Source organism: Lampris incognitus, chromosome 2, assembly GCF_029633865.1.
Source record: "Lampris incognitus isolate fLamInc1 chromosome 2, fLamInc1.hap2, whole genome shotgun sequence".
Lineage (NCBI taxonomy): Eukaryota > Metazoa > Chordata > Actinopteri > Lampriformes > Lampridae > Lampris > Lampris incognitus.
Genome location: NC_079212.1, coordinates 5,958,775 through 5,978,683, shown reverse-complemented (window position 1 = coordinate 5,978,683; position 19,909 = coordinate 5,958,775). Strand labels below are relative to the sequence as shown.

The following is a 19,909-nucleotide window of genomic DNA, read 5'->3' as shown; positions in this document are numbered from 1 at the left end:
TTCCTGAGGTTTTCACTGTGTCCTACTTACATGGAGTCCGACAAACCCCCTCATGGTCGGATGCCCTTTTCACGTCTGTGCGAGCGGTCCGAAGACGCGCTGAGCGATGAGTTTCGCCGAGCTCCGCTCAACTGCTGGGCGTCTGCTGGAGTCATTAGCAGCTCCCCTCAGAAGAAGGGAAGTCCACCCGTGTGAAGTTGGTCGTTAGCATGTTTTGCTTGTTAGCCTAGCATGTGCAGCTTTAATCAACCAGTGTTTTCACAAGTATGTGCAGAGTCCTAAAAAACAGACTATAGTTCTGAACTATTTCTCCGTAATATGCATTTACCCCACTGCCTTCTGCTGTGGGAGAATATCTGCCCAGATAGCAACACTGCTGTGGCCCGGACCCGTCCCACACCCGACACCTCATCCGGCCCACATACCACATGGAATGATGGCACTTGGGCGGTCCGCTCCTGTTTGCCAGATCTGGGCCAGAACCAAGCCATAGCAATGCCGCATGTGCCACATATTGGCCAAAGGTGGTCCATGTTTGTGTTGTGATATTTGGGCCATATTCACCATTTACCACACGGGGCCACTTCAGGGTCACATCCAGATCACATGTTGCCCAGAGCACCGCAGCTTTGCTAGAAAAGGCCCACATGTGATTTGGCATATTTGGGCCATATTTGGTATTATACATGTGGACCACTTCAGGCTCACATCCATTTTGTCAGGGCCAGAAGAAGGCCACCAGTGCTGCATCATGGCCTGACGTGGCCCACATCCGGATGCTGTCTGGGGATGTGTTGTCTTCCACCTATGTGTATTACACATCGCTAGTTCAAAACTACAATGCAATGTTAAGATTTTGCATGTAGTTGTGAAGGTGTTGGTCAAGAAAATTTAGCGCAAGGCTAACGAGCCAAAAGCGTTAATGATCGGCTTCAGAGAAGGTTTACTTCCCGTCTTTTGAGAGGAGCTGCTACAGTGATCCCGCTAGCCATCCGGCATGTGAGCCAAGCTAGGCTAAACTCGTCGTTCAACATATCTTCAGACACAGACACAGACAAATAGGGCACAAAGTACAAACCCCAGAAACCGAACCATGAAAACGGCGTTCCCAGCATACCGTTCAGCGCATATCTTGCAGCTGTAAGGTGACATTCAAAACACAGAGAGGGATGTGATTTGATTGGACTGTACCAAAACATTTTACGATATTATTGGCTGGATTGGCTGGGATATTATTGGGTGGAATGGATTGGTGGCCCTGGGATGGATTCTAGCGGCCCTGGGATGGATTCTGGCGGCCCTGTGTGATGGACTGGCGACCTGTCCAGGGTGTCTCCCCGCCTGCCGCCCAATGACTGCTGGGATAGGCTCCAGCATCCCCGTGACCCTGAGAGCAGCATAAGTAGTTCGGATGATGGATGGATGGATTGTTGCTCGGCCACCCACTTGGACTCGGTGACGCAGTCCCAAAAACCTAGGCGTTTTAGAGGAAGTTAAAGTTGTTAGACTTTGATGTCAACCTTTTTTGGCATAGTAAGTTGTTGAATTTGACTAGGTGCGTAATTTCTCTGGTGAAATTATTTCATCATCATCATCATCATCATCATCATCATCATCATCAGTTCCGTAACCCATGGAGGTCGTAGGAGCACAGCGGATGCCTCAACGGGTTGAGTCATCATGGTGTTCCAGTAGGGGGTGCACCTGGTGGTCCCTAGCTCCTCTCCAGGTATGGATGGCCGTTGGTTCACAGAGGAACTCATCCGCCCTTTGACAGGTTTTGTTTTAGTCCTGCTGGGTGTCCACACACCCTCCTCACAACAACCCAAGGGTTGAAGTGGGGGGGGGTGCCGGTTTAGTCGCCGACGACCCGGCGGTTGCGGTTTAACGTCGTACCCAGGACCGCAACGAAAACATTTAACAAGATAAAAAAAGTCCGTTTTCATTTCGTGTTGCCTTCAAGCGGTGAGACGGTGACAAACGCCTGCTTGCTGGTGGTCCATCGTATCCGATGATGACCATCTTCTCCTATTTGCGAGTCCTTTGGTGGCTGAATAGTCCGATCCTGGATGCACAGTTGCGGTTGCAGACCCACAGAGCCGGCCCAAGGCTTTATGGGGCCCTAAGCAGAATTTGATTGCCCCCCCCCACCTCACCCACCTCCCACCACCGACAATATTATGTCCACGCTTGAGCGTTACCATAGCATTGTCCTGGCGTTAGCTCACCATACCTCGGCTCGTTTGAGGCGTCTATTTAACTGACGTCATCGTTAGTGAATGTTGGTGATAACATGCCTTTATCCCGCTGTTTTTTGTCCTCCTCTGCTCTCCTCCTCTTTCGCTTCTCTGCGCCGGACGGATAAACCCTTTTAGGTGACATACTGTCGCCATGTACTTGCTGACAGTTATAATGCCCATGACCCTGACCCCAGCTCCGACACCGGCAGCGGAAATGATGAAACCAGTAGCATTAATTTGTCAGTCTGTTAACAACATGATATCACAATATTTAGTTTTGGTTTTTGGGGGATTACTTCTGATATGACATTTCAGGCGCTCTTGGGGGCCCCCTGCTGGCGTGGGGGCCCTAAGCGACCGCTTAGTTTGCTTCTGCCTTGGGCCGGCTCTGGCAGACTGGGCAAACATACACACACCTTTGCTTCCCGTGACACTGTTCTTTTATTATTCCTTTTATCATAATAAATGTCAGCCTCTCCTCTTCTCATCTCCAGTTTGCTCTCTGACCTACTCTAAAAACTTTTCTTTCATCACTCTCTCTGTCTCTCTCTCTCTCTCTCTCTCTCTCTCTCTCTCTCGCTCTCCAGGGCTCTCGGCCTCTGCCTCGCTGATATCCCTGGCCTGGATGATTGCCTCCTATCAGAAGGTCCTGAGGGACTCCAGAGACGACAAGCTCTCCATGACCTACAAGGCGGTCATTGCTCAGATCCTGTGGCACCTCTTCACCATCGGGGCGCGCACGCTGGCCTTTGCCCTCTTCGCGTCTGTGTTCCAGCTCTACTTCGGCATCTTCATCGTGGCCCACTGGTGCATCATGACATTCTGGATCATCCAAGGTGAGACCGACTTCTGCATGTCCAAGTGGGAGGAGATCATCTACAACATGATGGTGGGCATCGTGTACGTCTTCTGCTGGTTCAGCGTGCGAGAGGGGCGCACCCGATGCCGAATGCTCATCTACAGTCTGACAGTGCTCGCCGAGAACGTCGCGCTCACCGCCGCCTGGTACCTTTACCGCGGGCCGCGCACCTCGGACTTCTACGCCGTGGTCATGGTGTGCGTGGTGGCCAGCAGCTACGCCCTGGGCACCTTCTTCATGTTTGTGTATTACTGTCTGCTGCACCCCGACGGTCCCATCTCGGGGTGGGGCTACATAGTGGAGAAGTCAGGGGCGGTGGAACCCCTCACCTCCCCGGCGTCTACGCTCCCGCCCGACGTAGTCAGCAGCCCCCCCAGGACCCTGCAGAGAACTAAAGGGGCGGACAGGGATCAAGGGGCGGGCATAGATGGGGACGTGTTTCAGGTACGGTCCGCTCGGGGCGCACGGGCTCCCGTGCTGCCGCTCACCCCGAGGACTGAGGGGCCGGTCATTCGGATAGACCTACCCAGGAAGAAGTACCCGGCCTGGGACGCCCACTTTATTGACCGCCGGTTGCGTAAAACCATCCTGGTGCTGGAAGGTGCCGCTCCGGTCACGCCGCGGATCCAGTACCGCTGCCTGGGCACGCCCAAAGAAGTGATGGAGTACGAGACCACCGTGTGACGAGGGCGCCCGAGGCGTCGACGCTCAGCTCACTGCCATCCAGACATTCTGTCTTAAAAAGTGGCACAACGACGACCCTCCCCCGAGAGGGTCCGGGTCAGCATCGCTCTCGCAACCGCCGGAAAGCAAACTCACGGGGGGGGAAAAGGGATGTCGAGTGCTGTCTTTCTTTTTGTTTGTTTGGTTTTTTGTTTTTTTTTTACGAGGCAAAATTGCTCTTACAAGGGTGCGATGTTTCTCGGGGGTTGGGGAAGGTACAGATAAAAGTCACAAGCGTGGGTTAGGGGAGGTCTGCTGCCCGGCATACCTGCAGATGAGCACAAATAGAGACGAGGAAGCTGTGGGATTCTCAATCGGAGGTTGAGTCTCCTCGGCGAAGCTGCTTCAGCGCGTCCCTCCGGGGCCGGACCCTGCCCAGAGACGAGCCTTCAACATGTATGAATACGTATGGCAGCTAGCATTAAAGGCTACGTTTACACCGCAGGCCTCGATGCCCAGTTCTGATTTTTTTTTGTTTTTAAACCTGTATCCGGTTTCTCCGACCACCTGTTTACTTCTATTTTTAAGAGAGACCCGTATCCGGTTCCTGCGCTTGCTCGGTAACCCTTCGGATTGCTCTGGAAACGACCGGCACGGGTAGACCGACGCAGGGGTTTGGTTACCAGTGTGGGAGAAAACGACCGCACGTGCACGCCGTGTCACTCAGAGGCCGACACAAGCGCGAGTGCGTCGCGTTCGGGAGGATGTGCAATGTGCAGTGACCTGAAAAACACCGTCTGTGAGGCTGCACGAGGGTCGCGCTGCAGATATGAGGGTCATATTAAACTTGTTTCCCTGTATAGATGTTGTCAAGGCTGGGTCGGAAATGACCAGATCTCATGTGATTCCTTCCTGGATGCACAGTCATAATACGTCTCCGATCTGTCCCACATCCATCCATCCATCCATCCATCCATCCATCCATCCATCCATCCATCCATCCATCCATCCATCCATCCATCCATCCATCCGTTATCCGAACCGCCTATCCTGCTCTCAGGGTGGCGGGGATGCTGGAGCCTATCCCAGCAGTCACCGGGCAGCAAGGCCGGGAGACACCCTGGACAAGGCCGCCAGGCCATGTGAGCACAAAATCAGAACTGGGTCAGGCCTTCTAAAAGTGGCCGAGGTGTCACGGGACCGGTTCTCGTAGGTGAGATCTTTGAGGATGCACGGGTTAGTTTCAGATATTTCCCGATAGGCCGTCGCGGCTTCTTTCCACCACCTCCCATAGCTATTCAGCCATGTTGAAGCGGTCCCCAGACGCCGTCTCGGCGGGGGGCACGGAGGGCGATTCAAAAGCGACATTTACTGAGTGGAATGTAAAACCAGTTGGAAATGTGACACGCGTGACGAGGTTCTGGGGCATTTTCACGCCGTCCGTTGGGATACCAAACTTTCCTGTGGTACCGTTGTGGTTTTTCTGAGGTGAGCTGGAAAAAAAAAGAAAATGTCGTGTAAACAATCTGTGGTTTTCAGCCATCCCGTTGAATATCCTCCGTAACAGGGCGCACTTTTCCCTGCGGAATACGTAGGTTATTGGAGAATATAGGTACTTTATGATTTCCGTTCTGTTTACATTATGTATTTACCAATCTGACTCGCCGCGGTTGTGTTTCTCTTGTTGGCCTCGACGTCGCACTGTGAAGAGCAAAACGACGGATGTTCATATTCATGTATATTAAACTGTACAATGAAGGGGAGGGGCGTTCAAATGGACGGCGCTGTCTGCAACCGTACTTTATCCCTACTTTGTCACACCGGCTGCAGACTCCTGAGAGCAGAAAAGTGTTGACATGACCGAAGGTGCAGACAGGTGCTGTTTTAACCGGGGTGGTGGGCTGTTGTTCTGTAGAATAGTGGGAAGAGTGAAATACCAGAACACTGTGTGTACTGGATGTGTGTGTGTGTGGGTGTGGGTGTGGGTGGGTGTGGGTGCGTGTGAGCGAGCCTGTGGGCAAACATGCACATTTTGAGTTCATCCGATTCCGTATCATAGAAATATGATCGTTTTGTTCCAGACGCCGTCCAGTCGGCTCATTCTCCCAGTTTCACACTGAAATGAACACGAGCCCCACAAAGCACCGTTACCACCACTGTCAGGCTACAAAAACAAACACAAAAAAAAAACAACAACAAAAAAAAAAGCCAAAGGCTTTTATAATGGTGCTAACTGTTGAGTTTATCATTGTGACAAGACGGCGTGCCGTATATAAACAGTGTTCTGGAACGAGTTTGGCCGGCCTGTACCTCAAACACAAACACAATGCTAGAGACAAAGCCTTAAACTGGTCATGCCAGACTGCTGCTGTTCACAGCAAAAATGGAAAAGAAAAACAAAAACAAAAACAGAATAGCGAGAAAAAAAAACAATTTCATCTTGTTGTTGTTGCAAAAATAAAGAGAAATGTGTTTACTTGACTTGTGCCATTTTGATGTCTTTGCGTCCCCCACGAAGCACTCCTTAAAACAGAACCACTGCAGAATGAGAGAGAGAGAGAGAGAGAGAGAGAGAGAGAGAGAGAGAGAGAGAGAGAGAGAGAGAGAGAGAGAGAAACTTGTAAAGAGGCAGATTGTTTTGACTAGATTGAGACTAAATCCTAACACCATACTGCTGCCCGGACAGCATCCGGATGTGGGCCACTTCAGGCAGTGACGCGGCACCGAGGGCCTTCCTCTGGCCCTGACAAAATGGATGTGGCCCAAATATGCCAAATCAAATGTGATGCGGCGCTCAACATGTGATCTGGATGTGACCCTGAAGTGGCCCGTGTGGTAAATGGTGAATATGGCCCATATATGGGCCACCTTTGGCAAATACGTGGCACATGCGGCATTGCTATGGCTCGGTTCTGGCCCAGATCTGGCAAACAGGAGCGGACCGCCCCAGGTGCCATCATTCCACGCGGTATGTGGGCCGGATGAAAGTCGGGTATGGGACGGGTCCGGGCCACAGCAGTTTAGCTATTTTGGGTGTGGATTAGTCGACTGTTTGCTGGTGTTGTCTATATCCACAGAGTCACTGACCTCTCAACAGAAGACGAAACTTACATTTTCCCCACAAGTATCAATCAATCAATCAATCAATCAATCAAGTTGCATTTTATATAGTATGGCCGTGACACACGGGTAATACAGACCAAGCTGTTGAAGAGGTGGAGAAAAGGCAGGTTTCATACTCACGGGTGGTTGTTCTTTACAACCTGCTCAGCGACTGTCACTGATTCCTGTGCCTCGAGTTCTTTTATATCTTCTTCTCTCCAATTTATCTATGTTTATATCTATTGTTTATTTACTCTTGTTTTCCATAATTACTACATTTTTTAATCTGTGTACTCAAAATGTGTAGCGCACCTTTCATTTGATTGATCGATCGATCGATTGATTGATCGGTTGATTGATTGATTGATTGATTGATTGATTCCTGCTAGTGGCAGAATTGTTGCTCCAGTGCCGTCAGCAGTGTATCTAGTGTTTTAAACTTCATATTTGGGGAAATATTCACTCAAGACACTAATGTTTCTTACCGTTAATAGCCTGATAAATAACGTCCTGCCCCATCACACCGGGCAGCCCGACACCTTCTCTTTGTTTCCAGCGTCCCGCCCCTCACCCCCACGCGTCCAATCAACTCTCACCAAAACGGTGCGATTTGCATAATACCGCTTTCGTCGAGTCAACTCCCACCATTGGTGAATTGGTTAGCATGAAACACCCTTCGTCCAATCGGATTGCGGGAGGCGCGGCCAGCCTTTCGGCACCGCTCTGTCAAGTCTTTCTTCTTCGCGTCTTCCCCCCCCCCCGAGACAGTTCCGAGTTAGGATGGCGGCCGTCGCCTGCGGTCTCCAGTGTCAGGGCAACAGCAGCGCGACCAGGCCGAACAAAGACCCCCAGAGGAAGACGAGGGACTCCAGGCGGAGGCAGGCGGCCCTGTTGTTCCTCAACAACATCTCCCTCGACGGACGGCCCTTGTGTCGTCTCAGCAACGGAAACGCCGATGGAAGAGACGCCTGGGAGCGCAGACCCCAAAGCGACGGCGCGCCGCCGGCCGGGCGCCACCAGGGAAGCTCGGCCGCCCAGGTGTCACCGGCCGCCGCCGCCGCCGACGCCGCCCTCCCGGGGACTCTCGCGGCGGGGAACCCCGTCCTCCATCCTCCCGCGGTCGCGTCTCCGGGACGCGGGGTAACGGCCGCCGCGGGGACACACGAGGTGTTGTCGCGGGGGGACGGTTCGGACTTGACACCCTCGGAGACCCCCCGGTCCCCCGCCATGCCCGCCCATCACCAGTCCTGCCTGCGAGCCAGGTCTCCGTCCGTGTTCAGCCCGGCTCCCGCCGGCGCTGCCTCGGTACCCCTGGATTCCCGCCAGAGGTGAGTGACGCGCGAAATACAGTAGACGGTAGAATAAGGCGGGACGCGGGTTTATGTGCCGGCACGTCGCCGTTTGAAGATTCGGCTTGTCGGCTAGCAGGTCCACTTCCGCGTCGAGGGGGAGTGAGCAGGTTGGTTAAGCACTTTCTGTTTTGGAGGAGCGCCCCGGTGAAGTGCAGGGAGAGGTTCGTCACCTAAAAGCACCCTTTCCACTTTGCTGAATCCCCCCTGCTATAAACTGGCTTCAAGTGGGTTGTTTTAGACCAGTGGTTCTCCACCTTTTTGGGGGTCCTGGACCCCCTGCGTGTTTTTGATCTACCCTGAGGACCCCTCCACCTGATCTTGGGGGAGGGGGGTTGCAATTTGATAGAAACAGTAGAAACTGCATTTTAAATTGCATTATAGCATTTATTCACTCTTTGGGGCAAAAATAAGAGCTTTCAGTTGTAACTTAGATATAGTTAACAACACAGAATTCTTATGCAGTAACTTTCAGATATATGTAACAAAACAGAATATGTATTCAGTAACTTTCAGATATATGTAACAAAACAGAATATGTATTCAGTAACTTTCAGATATATGTAACAAAACAGAATATGTATTCAGTAACTTTCAGATATATGTAACAAAACAGAATATGTATTCAGTAACTTTCAGATAGATGTAACAAAACAGAATATGTATTCAGTAACTTTCAGATAGATGTAACAAAACAGAATATGTATTCAGTAACTTTCAGATATATGTAACAAAACAGAATATGTATTCAGTAACTTTCAGATATATGTAACAAAACAGAATATGTATTCAGTAACTTTCAGATATATGTAACAAAACAGAATATGTATTCAGTAACTTTCAGATATATGTAACATCACAGAATATGTATTCAGTAACTTTCAGATATATGTAACAAAACAGAATTCTTATGCAGTAACTTTCAGATATATGTAACAAAACAGAATATGTATTCAGTAACTTTCAGATATATGTAACAAAACAGAATATGTATTCAGTAACTTTCAGATATATGTAACAACACAGAATATGTATTCAGTAACTTTCAGATATATGTAACAAAACAGAATATGTATTCAGTAACTTTCAGATATATGTAACAAAACAGAATTCTTATGCAGTAACTTTCAGATATATGTAACAAAACAGAATATGTATTCAGTAACTTTCAGATAGATGTAACAAAACAGAATATGTATTCAGTAACTTTCAGATATATGTAACAAAACAGAATATGTATTCAGTAACTTTCAGATATATGTAACAAAACAGAATATGTATTAAGTAACTTTCAGATATATGTAACAAAACAGAATTCTTATGCAGTAACTTTCAGATATATGTAACAAAACAGAATATGTATGCAGTAACTTTCAGATATATGTAACAAAACAGAATATGTATTCACTAACTTTCAGATATATGTAACAAAACAGAATATGTATTCAGTAACTTTCAGATATATGTAACAAAACAGAATATGTATTCAGTAACTTTCAGATATATGTAACAAAACAGAATATGTATTCAGTAACTTTCAGATATATGTAACAAAACAGAATATGTATTAAGTAACTTTCAGATATATGTAACAAAACAGAATTCTTATGCAGTAACTTTCAGATATATGTAACAAAACAGAATATGTATGCAGTAACTTTCAGATATATGTAACAAAACAGAATATGTATTCAGTAACTTTCAGATATATGTAACAAAACAGAATATGTATTCAGTAACTTTCAGATATATGTAACAAAACAGAATATGTATTCAGTAACTTTCAGATATATGTAACAAAACAGAATATGTATTCAGTAACTTTCAGATATATGTAACAAAACAGAATATGTATTCAGTAACTTTCAGATATATGTAACAAAACAGAATATGTATTCAGTAACTTTCAGATATATGTAACAAAACAGAATATGTATTCAGTAACTTTCAGATATATGTAACAAAACAGAATATGTATGCAGTAACTTTCAGATATATGTAACAAAACAGAATATGTATTCAGTAACTTTCAGATATACGTAACAAAACAGAATATGTATTCAGTAACTTTCAGATATATGTAACAACAGAATTCTTATGCAGTAACTTTTAACAATGCAAACGGGAGCGAGATCTCTTATTAAAATACAATAAATTACACTTGTGAAACAGATGTAATTAGAGAAAAAATTCCTGTTACCCTTTATAGTTTAGGTAGATAAAGGTCTCAGTCACATCTGATTAAAATAATCCTATTTCTATAAATGTCATAGGATCTTTTCTTTAAAGATATTTTATTTTCACGGACCCCTTGCAATTACACCGCGGACCACCTGGGGTCCGCGGACCCCCGGTTGAGAAACACTGCTAAACAGCATATTGTCTTTTCAGTCCTCCAGGGGAAACGGTATGTAATGGCCAGCTTGAAGCAGATAAAAAGTTGTACAGTATTACACAAATGATTTGTAATTCTCATAATTTACAGTTATACTAAGCAAGTAGGCCTGCTAATACTATTATACGTTCAGCCTACATGTCTCATATATCTTATACCATTAATGTACTGTGCCAGTACACTACGGCTGAGCAGTAATTCAGTATTATCATTTGTCGTGTTGGTGGTGTTGGTATTTTTTAGAAGAGCAGCTCTGCATTCTCCTTTCTTGAGTTTGTGCTGCTCATTAAGTTTTAACTATTTTGACATTTCTCATATTTCAAAATCACAGACGCCCGATAAGTTAACAGACCGTGTTCTGGCGTTTAACTGGTTGGCTGTACCGTGATTGATTTCCTTTTAACCGCAATAGAACAGTGGGGAGGATATTTCATCATCCTCCCCTCTCTTGCATAAGAATTCTTTTTGAATTGGACCGTGTAACTTCCAATTTGATTCTAAATCTGTGATGTGAAAGGATCTGAATTAATTGGGCTGGCTATCCGCTGAACTTGCCCAGAAGAACAAGCTTAAGAATCAGAATCATCTTTATTTGGCCGTGTATGTTTACACATAACATGGAGTTTGACTCCGGTTCACAGTGGCTCTCAATGTACTTCCATAGAATAACAACACAACAATCCTCAGAAATATATACAAACAATGACTATATAGGTGAAACAAGAACACAAAGGTGCAGAGTGCAAAGAGGCTGGAATAAATATGTTAGCTGGTTACTTATATACATGATGTAAATGGACATGACAGAATATGCATATATAGGTACAATATACAGTATATACACATTAAGACATTAATTTCCACATTATATACGTTTGTAAAAAAAAAAAAAACAGCACAACACAAGACTTAGATTTGACCAGGAATGTAAATCGCTTTGAGTGGCTGTTGCAGCTAGAAAAGCCCTATATAAAATGCAACCTGACTGACTGACTGACTGAAGATGGGATGTGTTTAATGCATTAACCATTTCTCTTAATCTCTGTTTAGATCAAGGAATGTCTCTGGTTCTCCGGGGACAAAGGTGTGTAAGAAAGTGCACTTCATCAAGACTATGAGGCAGTACGATACCAGGGGATGCAGGTCAGTATTTGTCGAGCAGATGAACTCGGACAAGTCATCCTTCATTAACGCAATTATCCCATCTGACATGATATCACATCATAGTCTATTTTCCCTCTACTCCAGAGATATGGGCCATTAATTCACAAGTAGTCCTACATCCGTCCTGCTTGTATGCAGTAATCTGCTTATCTCAGACACTGCTGAGAAGATGACATGGCTAAGCTTAATCAGAACTGAAAGTACTACAGTAGCTGTGGAGATTTGCAATAGTCTGAATTTAATCACCCTTGGAAAGTAATGAGAAGCCAAAAAAAAAAAAGGTGCGCCATGGAAATATGGCTAGCACTGCTTTTCGCAAACGGTGATGTAACTGCTGTACCACACAGGAGGGAAATTTCACATGGATGACAGTCTTTCTGTCACAGCCGGCTTGTCTCTGATAGAAACCCAAATAGGCTCGGTGATGGAACGTGTGTTTACTTGATGATAGTATGCGTATCTGTTGGACCTTTGTTTTGGCAAACAAAGTTTTTTTCCTGTATTTTGACATTTGTAAAAGGCAGCCGAGTGTATTATTTTCAGGTTTTTCCCCCTCTCCTTTATGTCCCAAGTTTCTGACACCTCACTCATGTCCCAACAGTTTTGCTAACATTACCCCATCCAAAACAAGTTCATGTTGATAGTCACACGTGTGTGCTGATGTGTCATGTGTTTTCTGGTTTCAGTGTAAACCTCGTTCCATTTTTCCGACGTGTGCCAAGGGATCACATAACATTCCCCAAGTTAGGCCGCAGTCCTAGCTTTGTGTTTCTGCATAGGGTGATCACATGTTTTTTGCTTAGTTGGGGGACAAAGGATAGGAAACTTCCATTAAACAACCATACACAGTCTTTATCTCTTTTTCTCTTCCACCTGGGTTATATAACTAAATGTGTTTATATCAGCCCAGCTTTCATGGAGTTATTGGCTCCCATAAGAGACTTGATATATCTCTTCCTCAAGGTCTGGCCAGGGTGTTCACTGCTGACGGTGCAATATTGATTGGTGTCCCAGACAACATACAGCGAATACTTTTTACATATGCTACTGGTGGTGGTTGTTGTTTCAAATTAGATTTCGATGGACTTCTTGCCTATGTTTACGTCGGCTTACTTGAATTCAGCTGGATGTGTGTTTGCCTGTTGGCATGCGCTGATTTTACACAGGCAAGATATCCGATCCCCCCCTTCCCCCGCCCGCCCGCTTTTAGACTGGGTTTGTTGTTAACACCTTACTTGCTGAGCTGTCTTCTCTCGTGTTGCAGATCAACTCAGTAGTAACTCCATGACTCATCCATGTCCTTTGCTCCCAACCTGGACGTCCCAGGTCATATTTGATGCTGTAATGTAGGTGCTGACTGTTGCCGTTGCTTGTTGTTGACTGACACGCCAACTGTTTTGTCTGCCTGTACTTGCTGTGTCCTTCAGGATCATGCTGATTTGTGCCAAGCGGTCTCTGTACGCTGCTTTCTCAGTGCTGCCCTATGGAGAGGCTTTTCACCCCAGGTACAAAAGCGCCACACTGAGTAGATATCACCCCAGTCCATGCCTCTGTGTTTCCATCTCCCTCTGTTATGTCCTCTATAGCGTTCTCATGATTGGAAGTGTGTGTACGGCTGGTGATGAAAGGGATGTGTATCTCTCTGTCTCTCTCTCTCTGTCTCTCTCTCTCTCTGTCTCTCTCTCTCTCTGTCTCTCTTCGTCTAGTGATCCGAAATCGGAGGCTCAGAGGCAAAGGCTGTCCTCTGTGGTTGCCGTCGACCTTCTCCCCTCCCTGGAGGGAGTGGAGCTGGGAGCCTATGGAAAGGTAAATGTTATTGCATCACCTACCGGTTGGAGTGGCTTTTCTGGGTTATCAGTCTGTAAGAAAATGAATACAAACCCGCTGGATATGCTTTTAACTTGGAAGGCCCTCCAGGGTTCCCACATGGCCTGGAAAACCTGGAAATTTATAAACTAATTTTCCAGGCATGCAAACCACCTGGAAAGTGATAGAATTGATCAGAAGTCCTAGAAATATTATTGAGGTCTTGGAAAATTGCAAAGTTAGGTTATAAAATCGTATGTTTACCTGTTGAGATGGCATGTTTTTAGCCCAATTTTTAGCCGATATGGCATGTATATGTATTTCTTAGATTATTTCTTTTGGCGGTTTTGCCTTTATTGGATAGAGGATAGTGAAGTGGAAGACAGGAAACAAGGGGAGAGAGAGGGGTATGACACAGCAAAGGTCACTGTTTGGAATCAAACCAGAGACGTTGCAGTTATGTGACATGCGCCGTAATCATTCGGCTACCGGGGCGCCAGTATGGCATATTTTTATCCATACTTTTAGTCACTGACTGTGCATTATGTGCTTCGATTGCACATCAGTGTGTGAAGTCCAGGCAGTGCGTTCACTCACTTGCTAAGTCACACAGTCCATATAGAAGCTGTTGAGACTTCCGCCGATGGTTAATACTGAATAATATGACTTTCTGTCGGCAATGGGCTGTCATGTGTATATATAAGCAAAGGCCACAGAAGATGTCCGTGAAAAGTCCTTGAGAGTCATTTCTTACAGAGTGGGACCCCGCCCTTGAAAATGAACTGAGTTTTATGACCGTCTTCTCTCTCCGCAGACCGTTTCCTATGCTCAGTTTCTCTATCCGACGAATGCTCTGGTGCGGTCAAGGGCCAGCGGCACGCCAGAGAACTGCACGGCGCAGACCCATCAGTCCCGTTTCCGTGGCAACGGACAGAGGAACTTCGCCCCTGCTCGCCTCAACAGCACTGCGGTGCAGGAACCATGTACGATCTGCTCGGAGGCTTACTAACACCACAAACACGCATATAATCCCCCCTTTTCCATTGTCTGTGACAGATAGATTCTTTACTGTCCTGTTTTAAAGACATTTGTTGCCACAAACTGTACATTAAAATACAGGCTGACCTCCATACATATATACATACTTACCCACACACACACACACACACACACACACACACACACACACACACACACACACACACACACACACAAACAAAAGTACACAGTTACAACTGCATACTACAAAGAATATATGTCAAATTCAGTGGGACACGGGAGACATGGGTACGCAGACATTGACAAATATTTTCAGCGGCGTATACTCCTGTCAAAGCAGACTTTTGTCCAGGTTATGGACCTTTACCTATGACAGGATGGTAGTGTCTCATGCACCGAACTGGACTGTGACGCTATACCAGAGCTCATTTATCCTCGTGTGTTTCACAGGTGTGGAGGAAGTGGCAGATTATGACCCTAACCTCCTCAGCGACCCCCAGTGGCCCTGCGGAAGACACAAGCGGGTTCTTATATTTGCATCCTATGTGGTGAGTGTTTGTGTTTGTTGTAGTACTGTGTCAGACATTTTTGAAATTTAAATCGATTTTCAAGGGCGAAGTCAATTCAGTGAAATTTGAAAATCCAAATGTTTACAAATTTTATACTATTTTAGTTCCACAGGTTTTGTCAAGATTGTACTTTGGTAGTGGTGTTTCCTCTGGTTTGTTGTTCCACTTCTTTCAGTTAGATTCTAAATCCTCTTTTTCCATTTGCCTTTCTAATTCACATCATTTTATTTTAAATTATCTCCCAAACTTCACAGAGGATGCAAAATAAACGCTCTTTTCTTCTTTCACATGATTTTATTAATAGTGAACTGTGACTGTCACGAGACTCCAGTGTTCACAGTAGGACAGCAGAGCATATTTTTGTCATTATTTATAGTAGAACTTGAGGTTGTGGTAAAAGTGACTGCTGAGACCAGAAAGTACCATGTCAGCATGCCTATTTGTTGTGCTCATACCCTTCCAGACAACAGTTATTGAGTATGTGAAACCATCGGACCTGAAAAAAGATATGAACGAAACGTTCAAGGAGAAGTTTCCTCACATCAAGCTGACCCTTAGCAAAATACGAAGGTATGGAGGCGTCAGTTTCCTTTTTGCTCTTCAACACTTTTTTCTTTGAGCCTCAGCTGGCTAACCTGTCCAGTCTATGGCATGTATTCATGAGTGTAATGTTTGTGAGGTACCTCACATTTCTTTGTAGCTCTAAACATGGTTTAAATTGTGTTTGTGAGTTTGTGTTCTCAGTATACCAATGTTAAACATACCTGTGAATGTTTGTTTGCCCCTACGAACAACACTCCTCTTCCACCTAGCTTGAAGAGGGAGATGCGTGGTGTGAGCGAGGAGTGCGGCCTGCAGCCGGTCACCATTGCGATGGCTTTTGTGTACTTCGAGAAGCTGGTCCTGCAGGGCCGTCTCAACAAGCAGAACAGGAAGCTGGTGGCGGCGGCGTGCGTGCTGCTGGCTGCCAAGATCAGCAGTGACCTGCGGAAGTCAGACGTCCAACAGTTATTAGATGTAAGTGATGTAGTCTCCTCACCAAGTCCACCAGCTGATTCTTAAATATGTTAATTTCTCAAATATGTTCTGTCCTTTAAAGGACTTTAATACAGGTATTGTGCCATAGTTCACATCAACAGATAATCATCACCATTCAGCCCAAAGACAGTTAGAACCTCATTGACGGGGACATCAACAAACATGATGCACTGCATTCCTGAAGTCATTTTTGTTTAACTTACATGATGGTGCCAGTAACTATACTGGTATTCAACCACTTCATATCCCAGAAACCCATTCGAAATTAAACTGTTGTTGTAACAGCACCTTCCTCACCGCCATATAGGTTGAACCAATATATGTGGCTGAATCTGTTTTAGCTGTTGATGCCGTAGTATCTATTGGTAACGCACTTTTAGAGGCTAATCTGTCATATTTGCACGTAAACAACTAGAACTTTGCTTCCTCTACCTTGCCACTACCTGGTTTACTCGTACGTATTTGGCTACTATGGTGAAGACATGAGACGCTATGCGCCGTATCATTTATATATGAATCATATCACTTCCCAGTAAAGTCTTACCAGACTGTAACCACTAAAATGAGCAGCTGCAAAAGTGTTCACGATTCAGATATTCATGCATTAGCTATCGTCTCGAATACACCAGTGATATAAAATTTTAAAAAGAACATTTATTTGCATGTAAATCATCAGGGTTGTAGCTTTTAAAAGCATTCATTTTCATTGTGCATCATCATCTTTTGATTTGTGTACTTTCAACCCAGTGTGTACCTTTCCAACACATTGTTTTTTTTCCTCATGGTTGAGCAGAAGTTGGAGGAGCGTTTCCGTATAAACCGGCGCGAGCTGATTCCTCTGGAGTTTCCGGTGCTGGTGGCCTTAGAAATGGGACTCTACCTGCCTGAGAGCAAAGTCATGCCACACTACCGCAGACTGGTGCAGCAGGGTTAGACCGGACATGATGAAGGCCTTGAAGTCTTCCACAGTGCATGAAGTCGATAAGGATTTTACAATGCAAATAGCGATCCAGCTTCATCACTCAAACCAGTAAGTGTGTATACTGAGATAAGATGAAGGGGACTCTGGCCCAGAAATAACAGGTGGAGGTCTTTCATCCTGAAGTTTGTGGTGGATCCACCAACTACGGGCAGTGATGAAGTTCTCTGAAATGGATATTTCAAATAACACCATGGCTGTACACCGATCAGCCAAAACATTAAAACCACCGACAGGTAAGTGAATAACATTGATTATCTCGTTACAATGGCACCTGTCAAGGGGTGGGATATATTAGGCAGCAAGTGAACAGGCAGTTCTTGATGTTGATGTGTTGGAAGTAGAAAAAATAGGCAAACGTAAGGATCTGAGTGACTTTGAAAAGGGCCAAATTGTGATGGCTAGACGACTGGATCAGAGCATCTCTAAAGTGGCAGGTCTTGTGAGGTGTTCCTGGTATGCAGTGTTCCGTACCAACCAAAAGTGGTCCAAGGAAGGACAACCAGTGAACCGGCGACAGGGTCATGGGTGCCCAAGGCTCATTGATCCATGTGGGGAGCGAAGGCTAGCCCGTCTGGTCCGATCCCACAGAAGAGCTACTGTAGCTCACATTGCTGAAAAAGTTAATGCTGGTTATGATAGACAGGTGTCAGAACACACAGTGCGTCACAGCTTGCTGTGTATGGGGCCGCATAGCTGCAGACCAGTCAGAGTGCCCATGCTGACCCCTGTCCATCGCCAAAAGTGCCTACAATGGACGTGAGTGTCGGAACCGGACCATGGAGCAATGGAAAAAGGTGAACTGGTTTAATGAATCACATTTTCTTTTACATCACGTGGACGGTCGGGTGCGTGTGTGTTGTTTATCTGGGGAAGTGATGACACCTGATGCATTATGGGGAGAAGGCAAGCCGGCGGAGGCAGTGTGACACTCTGGGCAATGTTCTGCTGGAAAACCCTGGATCCTGGCATTCATGTGGATGTTACTTTGACACGCACCACCTACCTAAACACTGTTGCAGACCAGGTACACCCCTTCATGGCAGCAGTATTCCCTGATGGCAGCGGGCTCTTTCAGCAGGATGATGTGCCCTGCCACACTGCAGAAACTGTTCAGGAACCATTTGAGGAACATGACAAAGAGTTCGAGGTGTTGCCTTGGCCTCCGAATTCCCCAGATCTCAATCCGATTGAGCATCTGTGGGATGTGCTGGATGAATGAGCCCGATCCATGGAGGCCCCACCTCGCAACTTACAGGACTTAAAGGATCTGCTGCTAACGTCTTGGTGCCAGATACCAGAGGACCCCTTCAGAAGTCTTGTGGAGTCCATGCCTCGACGGGTCACGAGGGGGACCTACACAATATTAGACAGGTGGTCTTAATGTTTTGGCTGATCAGCGTACACGGTATTATTTCAAGTCATTAATGGACCTACATCACCAGACTCTAGACTCGACGGCGTGGGTTTTTCTGAATGTGTTATTTAAGGGTTGGTTTGTGTGGTGGTTCGTTGGTGTTAAACCGGTTATGAGCTCTATGTTAGAGGTATTCAGACGGCACGTTCATGGTGCTTTTATATAGGATCCACTGAATGTTTAAAGTTTTCTGTGCATAGCTTTCTTCACAACTATTTAAATGATGTTGTCTGAAAAAGTTACAGAATACAAACCTACGTGTACCGTTGTGTGGCGTGCTATTGCTCCGTCATGATGTAACCACGTTCGTGTCTGTAGAAAATAATAATTCACTCGCACTTTGCAGATCACTATACAGCTCCTATAGTACTTAAGAGTAATCTTTAAATTAAAAGACCTACCTTATGTTCATCCTTGTTTGTGTAACCCCTTTTAAACTCACTGTGAAGTTGATGCTGTCAGACTCATACAGAAATTATATTTTCTAACCAGTCATATTTTATGTCTATTAATGTCTGTGTTGTTTTGTTTTGTTTTTTTTAAGTTCCAGCAGGAGAAAGTGGCCTTTTTCTTTTTCAGGATTCATTTCGTGAGTATGGAGGGGCCTGTGTGCCCTCAAATAATCCAGCCGCATCGCATATTTATTATCTTATTCTTGAATGAAAACTAGAGAAACATGATTGAAACTTGAGTGTCCCCCATGTGTGTTTTTACACCGAACTTTGTCATAGATGTTGATGTAAAAACACTGTGCTGTCCGGTTAGCATGGCGGTCTATTCCGTTGCCCACCAACACGGGGATCGCCGGTTCGAATCCCCGTGTTACCTCTGGCTTGGTCGGGCGCCCCTACAGACACAACTGGCCCTGTCTGTGGGTGGGAAGCTGGATGTGGGTATGTGTCCTGGTCGCTGCCCTAGCGCCTCCTCTGGTCGGTCGGGGCGCCTGTTCGATGGGGAGGGGGAATAGCGTGATCCTCCCACGTGCTACGTCCTCCTGGTGAAACTCCTCACTGTCAGGTGAAAAGAAGCGGCTGGTGACTCCACATGTATGGGAGGAGGCATGTGGTAGTCTGCAGCCCTCCCCGGGTCAGCAGAGGGGGCGGAGCAGCGACTGGGACGGCTCGGGAGAGTGGGGTGATTGGCCAGATACAGTTGAGGAGAAAAAGGGGGGAAATCCCACCAACAAAAAAAAAGAAAAGAAAAATTTTAACCAAAAAAAAAAAAAAAACTGTGCTGCAAATGGTGCCAATGGATGAACAGGAGTGTTGGGCAGTTGTGATCAGATCTCTTGATGCGGTCCAGGGGTACGTTCTCTCCTGTGGTGTTGTT

At 46.0% G+C, this 19,909-nt stretch overlaps 2 protein-coding genes across 2 annotated transcripts in view; both read left to right on the top strand.

Moving 5' to 3' along the window:
* The window catches only part of xkr7a (XK related 7a), a 16,145-nt gene extending 12,362 nt beyond the window's left edge, over nt 1-3,783 (top strand). Inside the window, exon 3 of the mRNA XM_056274778.1 lies at nt 2,828-3,783. Coding sequence (XP_056130753.1) covers nt 2,828-3,783 — 956 coding nt within the window. The remainder of the gene's footprint in view (nt 1-2,827) is intronic.
* Nucleotides 3,784-7,644: 3,861 nt separating this feature from the next.
* Nucleotides 7,645-18,004, top strand: cables2a (Cdk5 and Abl enzyme substrate 2a). Its single transcript, XM_056274945.1, has 9 exons — nt 7,645-8,192; nt 11,659-11,751; nt 13,200-13,277; nt 13,479-13,578; nt 14,393-14,561; nt 15,028-15,125; nt 15,610-15,716; nt 15,959-16,163; nt 16,978-18,004. Exons 1-9 carry the CDS (start codon nt 7,645-7,647, stop codon nt 17,116-17,118), a joined length of 1,539 nt encoding a protein of 512 aa, XP_056130920.1. The 3' UTR covers nt 17,119-18,004.
* The last annotated feature ends 1,905 nt before the right edge of the window (nt 18,005-19,909 follow it).

Bases quoted from the DNA above. Each gene is read 5' to 3' on its own strand.
- cables2a (XM_056274945.1), top strand. From the start codon at position 7,645: ATGGCGGCCGTCGCCTGCGGTCTCCAGTGTCAGGGCAACAGCAGCGCG. The intron at 8,193-11,658 runs GTGAGTGACGCG...ATCTCTGTTTAG, and splicing joins CCCCTGGATTCCCGCCAGAG to ATCAAGGAATGTCTCTGGTT. The intron at 11,752-13,199 runs GTCAGTATTTGT...TGTGTCCTTCAG, and splicing joins TACGATACCAGGGGATGCAG to GATCATGCTGATTTGTGCCA.